General features: G+C 49.3%; 1 protein-coding gene across 2 annotated transcripts in view; it reads left to right on the top strand.

Annotated features, from left to right (window-relative positions):
- Nucleotides 1-12374, top strand: part of LOC147013203 (globoside alpha-1,3-N-acetylgalactosaminyltransferase 1-like) — a 61019-nt gene that overhangs the window by 18312 nt on the left and 30333 nt on the right. Inside the window, exons 2-3 of one of the 2 annotated variants that reach the window (XM_085854844.1) lie at nucleotides 508-632; nucleotides 11529-11564. In XM_085854844.1, the coding sequence (XP_085710970.1) occupies nucleotides 508-632; nucleotides 11529-11564 (161 nt within the window). The remainder of the gene's footprint in view (nucleotides 1-507; nucleotides 633-11528; nucleotides 11565-12374) is intronic. The other variant, XM_085854845.1, reaches the window with a different exon arrangement.

Below are 12374 nucleotides of genomic sequence, written 5' to 3'. Positions count from 1 at the left end.
ATTTTTCATGCCCCGTTGGATTAGTCCGAAACGGGGGGGGCTTGTGGATTTGGTCTCGATTTTCATGTACGTGTCCGCAACCATATCTCATTGGTATGGACCAATTTTATTCGTACTTGGCACAAAGACAACACATGATTGTATACATATGCATATGCCATGTTTTTTTCGACATCAGATCCAAGATGGCCAACTGGCAGCCATTTTAGTTGTTAAAAAAATCCGGTGTCAAACACTTACATTTATATTTTTTTTCATTTATCTATATTTTTATTCATGGATGTTGTCCAACGATTCTGTATTTTTTTTTCCTGTGTACTGGCTTCGATGTCCATTGGCACACAAAATTTCAGCATTCTACGTGACCTGGAAGGCACTGATCTTTAATATCAGTTAGTGAGTCAGTGGTTAGAAAGAGCTTTATAATATATATATATATATATATATATATATATATATATATATACATTTTTTTAAAGTTTCCACTCATGTGCTTTGACTAACCAGATGCACATAAAGAAGAGGAAGAAGAATCCCTTGGACAACGTTATGTTGAGCTCAAGAATGAAACTCTGTTTCTGCATCCTTTGCAGTTTCATTGTGTATCTTACCATTGGATTTTACCTTTTCAGGTAAGAACTTTAATTTGAGTGTGTATGTTCATTGCTCCTTCTGTCGGTACACTACCTATTTTAGTTTACTAGTCCCTAAGGGAGTGGCTGGAGAGGTCATGTTATTATCTTCTCTGGGGTATAGAGATTACTGTAAATCTAGGCTCAGGTCCGTTAGTCTGTGGGGGATGCAATACCAAAAATAATGCCTCAAGAATGTCGGGTCCCCCCCCCTTTCAGTTGAATATTAAACAGCGGGGGGGGGGGGTTGTATTAAAAGTGAATAGTACGTATTCGTAGTTTATTATATTTTTTAACTCCAGTAGGGGTGCCCCACAAAATGCCATGATAAGCTATTTATACAGGTTAACACGGCATTTCTCCAAGAATGAAAAACCCCTTGGAGAGAGGGATATTATTCATACCTTATAAATAATTGTGTTGTCATAACATTAATATTATGCCATTATCATTCGTGTTGTTATTACCTCCGCCACCAAGGGTGTGCCCCTGTCTATTTGTCTGTTTGTTTGTCTGTGAACAGGATATCTCAAAATGTTGTGGATGGATTCAGCTAAAATTTGGTGGAGAGGTTTGGTGTGTGACACGGATGAAATTATTAGATTTTGGTGAAGATCCAGATCCAGATACTACAATTTTTAAAGTGATTCTTCACATTTGAGAGATATGACCAAACATGGTTGAAGAGCATGATATCTCAAAATGTTGTGGACTGATTTCTGGAAAATTTGGTGGACAGGTTGGGTGTGTGACCTGGATGAAATGTTTAGATTTTGGTGAAGATCCAGATCTGGATGCAAGAACTTTTAAACTCATTCTTCACCATTGAGCGATAGTGTTGCGAGGCCGGGTATCGGTGGCGAGCACGACCGCTAGAGGGAGCAGTAGAGGTGACTCCACCGAACACACCGGAATTGAGGTCGTGCCTTTTGGATAAGTCCGAAAGGCACGGGTCCCTTATTGGACCATGAATCGCCAATAATTCGACCGCATGGGGTAGGGTCAATTGCCAAACTTGAATATACCTAATTACCCACGCAGACAAAGCTACCAGGAAATTCACACCCTCGACGGACCTCGAGCGGAACGAGCCGTTACCGAGCCCGAACCGTGTGTAACCCGAGTGGAGATTACCAAGGTCCGTCGGACCAAATGAACAATTTACGGCCTCGCTATTTCTCAATGCACACCATGCCAAGCCAATGAAAGAAACACAGAAACGAGCTGGAACATTTAACAAAAGGGATATTTATTTATAATGGGGCAGGGGAGCACGCAAGAAGGCAGAGTTAACCGAATAATGAAGGAATAGCAATTTATGTACAAGCACTTATGCAGTTTTACTTAATAGACTGGCACCACACACACACACACACACACACACACACACACACACACACACACACACACACGTACACCCAAAAAGAAATGGACCCATCAGGTCTTTATTGGAGGCCTCCAGCTCGAGGAAAGGTGAGCTGGAGGTCAGAACCTATTCTCGGACCTCTCCGCCTCATGCGGTCTTCGACGATCCGGTGAGGAAGGACTCGAACCCGCCACACAATGCTGATCCAAGCCCAGGCAGGCGATCCTTGCGGGACAGGCTCGCAGGCACACAGGCCATAAGAGAAGACGCTCTGTTGGCGGGACCCCAGGAAGGCGACGACTGGCTTCAGAAGTCCACCAGACGTCCGAAGACCAGAAGACTACTCTCAATGACTCTCGACAACTCTGCTCTCTGCAACAACAACCCCCGTTTTGGCCCACCTGCACTTCTCTTATCTCACGTTCGCACTCCCTCATTGGGCCGAGAGAACGCTCTATGCCCATATTTGGAGCCAAGCCAGAACGAACCGCTTGTGCCCATATTTGGGGCTAAGCCAGAGCGAACCGCTTATGCCCATATTTGGGGCTAAGCCAGAGCGAACCGCTTGTGCCCATATTTGGGGCTAAGCCAGAGCGAACCGCTTGTGTCCATATTTGGGGCTAAGCCAGAGCGAACCGCTTGTGCCCATATTTGGGGCTAAGCCAGAGCGAACCGCTTGTGCCCATATTTGGGGCTAAGCCAGAGCGAACCGCTTGTGCCCATATTTGGGGCTAAGCCAGAGCGAACCGCTTGTGCCCATATTTGGGGCTAAGCCAGCACACCAACGTCCAGAAAAACTCCTCCTAGCACACTGGACTCCGCCCACGTACGTGCTGACACGCACGCGTGCAATGGTGCCGTTGGATGATGGTGGAAGGAAGCGAGGGCAGGTGTCGTTGTGGTTGTTGGTAATTTAAATCCTATCTATAAAAATAACTCACAGCGCACATACAATTAATCACCCATTAAACATAGGACGGGACCCTAACTAGAAACACATACTTACCGATATAACTGATCTATAGGACCTGGCTGTTGTGTGCAGTAAGCTTCCAAATTCACAACAATAGGGCCAAACACTATGTACAGTATAGCACGATATCTCAAAAGGTTGTGGATGAGTTATGACAAAACTAGATGGATGAGTTGGTGAGGTGACAAGAACAAGTTATCACTCATCAATCCATCAATTATATATCAATCATCAAATTGACTCCATCAAAATTGAAAAAGATACTCAAATATTTCAGGACGATTCTTCCCCACATATAAATTACAACTTGGTGCATTGTTATTGTCATGCCTGAGGCTCACGAACATGTTATGCTTCAGCGTTGAAGGTCTTATGAATGTCTCCACAGATTTCTGAAAAGGTTGTACGTACTGCGTTCAGTTATTTTAACTTCTGGTTACCATTCTCCAAACATCATTCAATAAAAACGGAACCAAGCAGAGGAAGGAGGCAACAAACAGGTAGGAAGATATCTTATAATTGTAATGAGGTTGATTACAAAAAGTACAGGGAAGAGGGCAGATGAGACACTATCACAAACGGTATGAACCATGCGATCAACAGACAGATAAGAATGGGGGGGGGGGGCACGTAAAGTAATGTACCTGCAAGGCACCGACAATAACAATTCAAAAAAAAATAACAATGTGGCAAGCGAGGTCTTGGATGGCACACAGCGATTGGTATATGCAGGTCACTGGCGCACAGACAAAGTGCTGCTCAGAACAAGATGTATCGCAGGAACGATCCAGTCAAAGACAGAAGAAGATGTAGTTAAAGACCAGGAGAAGAAGATGCGGTGAAAGACCAGAGAGAAGAAATGGCGGCCAGGCAGAGGTAAGGCGAGCGATGCTTAGTGCCTTAAAGTTCAGCTCCAATTCTTAGTGTGTGTCCACCCCCAGCCCCCGTGACTCTCCATATGTTGCCCAGAGCTCCTCCTTCAACACAGTCCTTTGGCCCACCCTCTGTCCTCCAGGACCGCCTTTTCCTGCCATGGGCCCCGTCATTGGTTTTCTGATTATTATGGGAGGTCCCCTCCTCCAGGCTGACTCGCCCACAGGGCAGCCCCATTAAAAACAAGTCTTCTGGTCTTCTTTCGGGCTCAATAACCTATTTTGCTGCCATGGCTCACACACATTCGTCAGATGCATCATGACGATCCTACCAAACCACTTTCATGTGCCATGAAATTTCCAATTCCTTGCCTGGCCTCGCCATACAGAAGGTCAGACATTTTACAACCTTACTCTGACTACCCTATCTATAAATTACATATGCTGCCGCCACAGCATCTCATGTAACAAACGACTTGCTCTGACAGGTCCCTATTTACAAGAGTAAATATACGCTATGCGAATCACATGGTTCATATTATGGTGTGAATACATATGCATTCCAATTATCGATCACCTCCCCCGACCCCCTCCTTATATGTGTAATGTCCGGAGAGCAGTGAGGCACGTTGAGTCGTGAGGGTTGCCGTAACTCTGTTTATTGCGTGTCCAGATGTACACTACTACGAGCCTCTAGCGGACGCGAACAGCTATATGCCCTGCAGACACGTGACTACCATCACAACTCCTCCACGCCCCCTCAACGCTCCCTGCCAATACACCACACTCCTCCCTCCTAAAAGTATGATTATAAAATGACAATTATAATGAGAAGCATAATTGGCAAAGCATACTACGACATAAAAAGCAAAGAGGAACAAAACGACATTAACCATGTAAAATCCTCCCAGTACCACCTAACCCTGGGGTGATGGTCGGCCGTGAATCAAACCTAGATGAGACGGCACAAAAGAAAAAAACGTGCTTCATCCGCACGGTGCGAGTGAGTTGCACTCCAAATGCAGTAGACTGTAGAAGTGCCCCCAGGCGGCCCATGCTTACACGCCTCCCGGCGAGGTCGAGGTGACACGCTCAGACGAACCCCCTGCGCGGCCGCCAAGCTCGCTCGTCCCCCACGGACAGAAACAGGTAAACACGTTGAGTCCGCCAGATGCGAGGGTGCCGGCACTGGCGGGAGCAGCGGGGAGGGCGGCCTTGGCGAGATAACACCAGACCCCCGCGAGATGAACGGGAACAGCGCCGTCGTTCCACATGCAAGTCGAACCGGCAATTAGCCGGCTGCAGTATCACCAATCCCATAACAAAACCACGCACCAAATCCAGTCGAGATTTCAATGCACATCCGAACGGACGATCAGCGTTGACTGGATACATATCAGGGTCACACAACAGCAAAAAATCGTCTGCGCAGAGGCAAACTTCTCTTTACGTACAGCGCGTTCCCACAGTATAATCCTAACACGTGAGAGTGCAGCGAACTGCGGACTGTCATCGAAGACTGAGATCTGGAAAATCTCTTTATTCGCAACGACTGTCCGCAAGTTCTTCACATCATAGACGGCATTGATCCCAATCAAACACATTATGCTCACACGCGGACTTTCGGTATTTGCTTTCATAATGCCATGCTGAATCACTCGTGCTGCGAGAATCAAACACAACAATTAACAAATAATGAACCACGCTGCACGCACGCCTCTTGGTTGTCACGACGTTGAGGCGACTTGCGTGCAGGTCCCCATATGAACGTCGAAGAGGACACCGTCGATGGTCGCGTTCCGCAAACTTCTTCAATGCTCCCGGCTCGCTCCAATCCCCCGCTGAAATTGCCTGAACGACACGGGTGTGCACTGTATCCTGAGCAAGAGCAAGAGCCCGTCGCAGCTGGCATGCTCCCCGTTGCTCCAGAACCGTATATCGTAGTTGCAGGAAGCAATGAATGGAACCCATGTTGCATTGCCACGGCCCCTGCCGCCGGGACCTCGCCCTCTGGTCTCGAGGGAGGCCCGGGCCCAAATGGAGGACGGGGCCCGGAGGAGACACAGGTGCACCTGGAGGTACGAACTCCGAAACAGGAACCTCCTCCCCCCGACACTCTAATCGGCTCTGCACGGGACGTCCAAGGCCACTGGCTGGCGCTGTCCAGCCTAGGCTGAGGCTAGCCAGCCAGTCCCGGCCCAAAAGAGCGGGCCCCTCCCCTCGTACCACAAACAATGAGAGTAGGGCACTTTGACCTTGGTAGACCACCGAGACGTCTGTCATAGCAAGTGGTGTAATCGCTTCGCCGGTGTGCGTGTGCAGTGAAAAGGTCGTCTTGACCAGGTGAATACCGCGGAGTTCATGAGCGGTCTGTTCGCCCATGATCGACACCGCGGCCCCGGTATCAACTTGAAACACGATCAATGCCCCGTTCACCTCGACCTCCACTGTCATTGGTCTTGTTACCTTCGGACCAATTGAAAACGGGCTTAACATCGGCTGCATTTCCTGCTCCGGGCCGCCGGGATCGCTATGCCCAGACTGCAGGCCGCGCTCCAGGATTTTGGGGTCGTCCCGCACCTCGCTATCCAAGACCTTAACGGCGGCCCCCGCCATTCGACACAAACGCTTCAGATGTCCCACCTTGCGACAATGCAAACACACGGTGTTTTCATACAGGCACACCCACCGCAGGTGCTGTCCTCCACACCCCCAGCACTCCTGTGTGCTCATCTCGCTGCCCGTGCAGCCACAATGCGGCGTGTGTCCCCGGCCCACACCGAAAGGCATGTGCGTGGCCTGGGGCCCCTGGGTCATCGCGTGGACCCCGGGGTCACCCGACATGCTCCAGCTGGGATCACCCATCACGCCCTGGCCAGCGATGGCTCGGACATCTCCGAGAGTTTGCTCGACAGCTGAAGCAGTCTCGACCGCCGAGTAGAATGTAACGTCGACACCTCGCATCCGCAGAATCGCCGACACCATTTTCGCATCTTGCAACCCAGAAATAAAGCGATCCCTGAGTCGAGCTGGACGCTCCCCCGCCCTGAACTTGCAGGCCACGGCCGAATACTTCACTCGCGCCACAAAATCTGTGACGCGCTCCTCCGTACCCTTCGCGAGGTGATCGGACTGGTATCGAGCCAGCTGCAATGACTTCTCCGGCGCCATGTGGGGTTTCATCTTCTCTACCACATCCTGAAACAACAGCCCGTCGTCACTGGGCTTGTGCGGTGCCACCAAATCACTCAGCAGTCGATAATGTTCCGTTGATAGCGAGGCGAGCAAGATCAATTTGCGCTTGCTCTCGTCATCTACATCATTCGCGTGGAAATAGCACCCCAACTGCTCTGAAAACAATTCGAAGTCGTCTCCGACAAAGACGGGCACTCGTCCGTGCGCCGTGCCCCGACCTTCCACCATCCTCGAGCCGTCCTGCCGTTCACTCGACGCGAATTCGCAGGCGACGGCGAGATGTCTGGCTGCAGGACTCGACCCGCACCGAAGACTGTGCGTGCAGCCGCGGCACGCGAAACTCGCAATGCACTTCCCTGGGCTCCTCGCCAGGTGGTCGAACTCGAACCGCGCGAGCTGCGCTGATTTTCCCGGCGCTCCGTGCGCTCTACAATCCAATTGCCCAGGCCATGACTCAAAGTCAATACCGAGGAAAACAGGTACTCTGCACGCGTCGATCCGAAACAGCCTCGTCGCCAATGTAATGTCCGGAGAGCAGTGAGGCACGTAGAGTCGTGAGGGTTGCCATAACTCTGTTTATTGCGTGTCCGGATGTACACTACTACGAGCCTCTAGCTGACGCGAACAGCTATTTGCCCTGCAGACACGTGACTACCATCACAACTCCTCCATGCCCCCTCAACACTCCCTGCCAATACACCACAATATGTAACACGATTTACTATTGGACACCCCGGCCATCCATGTTAGAGTACCCTTTTGGGGGCCTTCTTCGGTGGGCATTGTGTTGCGGATTATTCTTGGAAATGCACTTCAGAATTTTTGTCATTTGTGAAAGAAATCTTATTGATCACAACATGTCCATAACATAAGAAAAAGGAAGATGAATTGTAATACCAGCTCCCACTATCAAAGGTCAGGTCAGGCCAGATTTTTAATTTTTTGTCAGGTCAGGCCAGATCAGATCTGTGACTTGCTACAGGTATCATGTAAGCCTGTACTAACCTGTTCCATGGTCAGGTTGTCGGCGACTAAACCGTCTCCCCCAACAGGTTTTCTGGTGAGGAGGGTGTTTTGATATGGACACCCAGCAGGATTAAAAACAAAACCTGTCAAAGGGCGGAGGAGCTCCTTGTGAGCCAACGGCCATCCATATCTATTGCCCAACTGTGTCTGCGGACATCCTCCTGCAGTTGGGTTACTACTTATGAGGAGCTTGGTGGCAGGATTTGCACTCCGGCCACTGTAAAACCCTTCATGCTGCAAAACATTCCAGAAGCACAAAAAAATCTGAAAACCCACTCTGTGGGAGTACCTCCTGTGCAGCTTCCCTTCACAGGGCAGCTCACCGGATGATGGGATTTGGGCAAAGACTTCGGCCCCCAATCTTTATTGATAGGAGGGAAATCATGGGGTAACATTCCCGGGTCAGATTGCGGGAGAGTGTGTCAGAGTGGTGCTGAGGTGTCGTCCACCAGACGGCGGTCTCCTTGGGTTAAACTGAGACGGTCCCTTCAGGTGGGTGCCTGGAATGTCCTATCCCAAAGAGAGGACAATCACCTGTCTCTCATCATCTGAGCTCAAGCGTTTGGACATCAGTATTGCAGCTCACTCTGAGGTTCGGAGACCGGATTGCGGCGAGATCATGGTGGGTGGTAACACCTGCTATTGGTCTGGTCTCTCTGATGGTTACCATACCCAAGGAGTTGTAGCTTTGTCCAATAAGCTGACTCCAATGATAATTGAGGTAACACCCGTCAACGAGCGTATTATGAGACGAAGGATTTGTCACTCCTTGGGTATCATTTCCCTGGTCTCTGAATCTGCTCCGACTGAGGCGAGTGATCTCACTGTGAAGGATGCATTCCATGCCATGCTCGAGTCTGTGGTTGATCAGTGCCCCAGGCGAGATACACTTCTCGTCTTGGGGGATTTCAATGCATCGAATGGAACTGATTGGGATGGTTATGAGATTTGTGTTGGTCCCCATGGGTCTGGAACTGTGAACCTGAATTGCACTAAATTCCTTGACTTTGCAAGAAGTCATGGACTTAGGGTGGCTGGTTCATGGTTTCAGCGCCCACAAGCGCTGGACTTGGTATTCCAACGCTGGCGGTGTGGCAAAGGAGATTGACCATGTCCTCGTTAATGGTTGCTGGAGGATGATCCAGAACTGAAGGGTCTACCGGAGTGCTCAGTTCCTCAATACTGACCATCAGCTTGTTGTTGCAACTCTTAAGTTGCAGATTGAATCCAGGAGAATGGTACCATCCCATCCTCGGCTGGATGATGGCAAGCTCCAAGATGAGAGGGCAGCTGAGGTGTTTGCGAACAGTCTGAGTGGAGATCTGGGGGGTCTGGGTGCTTTGGGAGGTCCTGAAGAGTTGTGCAGTGCCTTTAACACCACCGTCCTTGATGTTGCCGGTGGATGTCTTACAACTCACCGTAGTGCGAAGAAGAATTTTGTCTCAAGGGACACTGGATACCATTGACCAGAGTCACAGGGCCAGGCTGAATGGCAGAGCGAAGCTGTTCAGGGAGTTGAGGCATAAAAATGTACGTGCGCTGAGGGTGGACTAGGAGGCCTATGAGTGAGGAATCTGTGAGGGGGTAGAGCATCACCTGTGGTCAAGTGATTCTCGTCCCGCTTACAGGGGAATTCGCACATTGTGTTCATCCAAGCCCATCCCTCGGTGTACTGCAGTTGGAGCAGAGGGTGGTAGGCTCTTGACAGAGGAGTCTGAAATGAAGGCCCGCTGGGGCGGTTACTTTGAGCGGTTGTACCAGGCTGGTCCAGCAGCTGTTGAGTTGGGCGTCAGGGGTGTTACAATAACTGTTGCTGACCCTCCAATCAACTATGGTCCACCTTCGCTTGTGGAATCACAGGCTGCGGTGAACCGCTTGAAATGGGGTGAAGCTCCAGGGATGTGTGGAATCCATGCTGAACTTCTCAAGGCTGGTGGAAATGCTGCACTCGTGTCGTTGCATGCAGTTTTGTGCTCTGCCTGGAATACAGGCATCATCCCAACTGACTGGAAGAGGGGCCTTGTTGTCCCTCTCTCTGGAAATGGAAGGGTAATCGCCAGGACTGCAACAACTACCGAGGGGTGACGCTGCTCTCAGTTGTGGGCAAGATCTTTGCTCATATAATTCTTGATCGGGTTCACCACCATCTGCTTGAGCACCAGCGTCCAGAGCAGTCAGGCTTTGCACAAAAGAGGTCAACGATTGACCGTATCCTTGCTCTTCGTGTCCTCACCGAATGCAGTTGAGAGTTTTGGCAGGGGCTGCTTGCAGCCTATGTTGATCTCTGTGAAGCGTTTGATTCAGTGAATCGGGATGCCCTCTGGAGGATTCTTGCTCTTCGTGTGGTGCCACCAAAACTGATCGATCTGATGTCAGAACTATTCTCTGGTACTGAGAGTGTTGCGAGATGTGGTGTTACCATCTCTGACTTGTTTCCAGTTGTTACTGGAGTTATTCAGGGCTGTGTTCTGGCCCCCACACTTTTCAGTGCTTGTATGGACTAGATTCTGTGGAGGATATCAGAGAGATCAAGCTGTGGTGCATCATTTGGGAATGCCAAAATATCTGACCTTGATTTCGCAGATGATGCAGTCATCTTTGTGGAGACTCTAGGTATCCTGTTGGGGGCCCTCGAGGTGCTGAATGAGGAGTCGGAGCCGCTGGGATTACTGGTTTCCTGGGTCGAAACTAAGATCCAGGCTTTCAATGACATATTGGATGCTACTGTCCTGTCTGTTCCTGTTTGTGGTGAAGATGTTGAGGTCGTGGAGAGATTCACTTACCTCGGCAGTTATATTCATGTCTCTGCTGGCTGTGAGCCAGAGGTCAAGACGTCTTGGTCGGGTCTGGGCAGTCATGGATCATGGGGTGTTGTGCTGCTGATACCTGTGCAGGAGAATAAAAGTCTGAGTCTTCAGGTCCTTGGTGCTTCCAGTCTTACTCTATGGATGTGACACTTGGACTCTGACCAGAGATCTGAGATGGAGACTTAATTCCTTTGGTACCAGCTCTCTTCGGAGAATCCTTGTCTATTGCTGGTTGGGCTTTGTGTCCAATGCACGGTTGCTGAGAGAGACTCAAATGAGGTTTGTTACCTGCATGGTCCATGAGCGTCAGCTGCGGCTGTGTGGACATGTGGCTCGTTTTCCTGACGCTGATCCTGCTCACCAGATTCTCTCAGCGAGGGAGTCTCATGAGTGGAGGAGACCAATGGGCTGACCATGTGCCTCTTGGTTGTAGCAGGTTGATCGGCATCTCAAGGAGATGGGGATGGGCCAGGCGTCTGCCTCGGGGACGGCCAGACAGAGGCTATGCGTCTCCAGATGGAGACTGAGGCAGATGGAGGAGGAGGAATTATCGTAAGATTCTGTGCTGTTGTTTTCATGTGTCCATCTGAACAATATCAGACATTTGTTCTCTGCAGGTACCTTAATGATGATTTTCGTTTTCATTCTTATTTTCAGATCTGTTGCAGAGAAACCAAGAGTAATGCAACCTGCGTGAGTTATGAGCAATTGTTTTTCACATACTATTTTCTTGGTTGGTTTATGTTTGGGAGGACCCCAATCTTTCTGGCATATTGGGTTTTTTTAATCATCTATATTATAAAAAGAGTCATGTCTGTCTGTCTGTCTGTTTCTCTAGTGTGCTATAAGTTGAGAACAGATTAACGGATTTCAATAAATCCAACGACGGTGGATTCAGGGAACTCCCGGGAAGGTTTAAGGGAAAAAAATTAATAAAGGAAGGTTTTTGTGTGGGAACATGGGCACACATGGTGAAACAGCAAAAGCCAACTTGCGATGCTGGCTATCCCGGCACGGAGGGCAGCATCTCCCGGGAATCCTTTTTTTGTTCTTGTCCCATAGATTAATCATTGCAGGAAAGATTGGAGAAAGCGACGGGTTTGAAATGCTTGTTAATTGTCAAATGCTTGCAGTTGACTCAGAGACCTACATTTTTTGAATGATTCCATCTGGTATTTGACATTGAGAAGACAATTCAAAATGGACACCCCAGTTGACAACCATAGTAAAGTAAAGCCTGCTTCACAATGCCTCGTTGCTTGCGCAGCAACAAGACAACAGATGATCGCACTGTTTTCAACTTGTAAATGGGTTGGGAGGATGGCTTGATTGTGATTGTGATTGTCATCAAACTTTCTCATCTGGGTGGGACTCGATGCTCATGAAAGAGCAATGAGAGAACAAACTAGAAGGGCACTCGGTAGAGAGCGTACCTCCGCCACGTAATGCCTGATCCATGAAAACATATCGGGCCCAATACATTTTTGAAATGTCACGCTATAC

This window comes from Eptatretus burgeri, chromosome 14 (assembly GCF_056783735.1).
Source record: "Eptatretus burgeri isolate ZD-2024b chromosome 14, Ebu_testis_v1, whole genome shotgun sequence".
Taxonomy (NCBI): Eukaryota; Metazoa; Chordata; class Myxini; order Myxiniformes; family Myxinidae; genus Eptatretus; species Eptatretus burgeri.
This window is presented reverse-complemented; position numbering and strand designations above follow the sequence as displayed.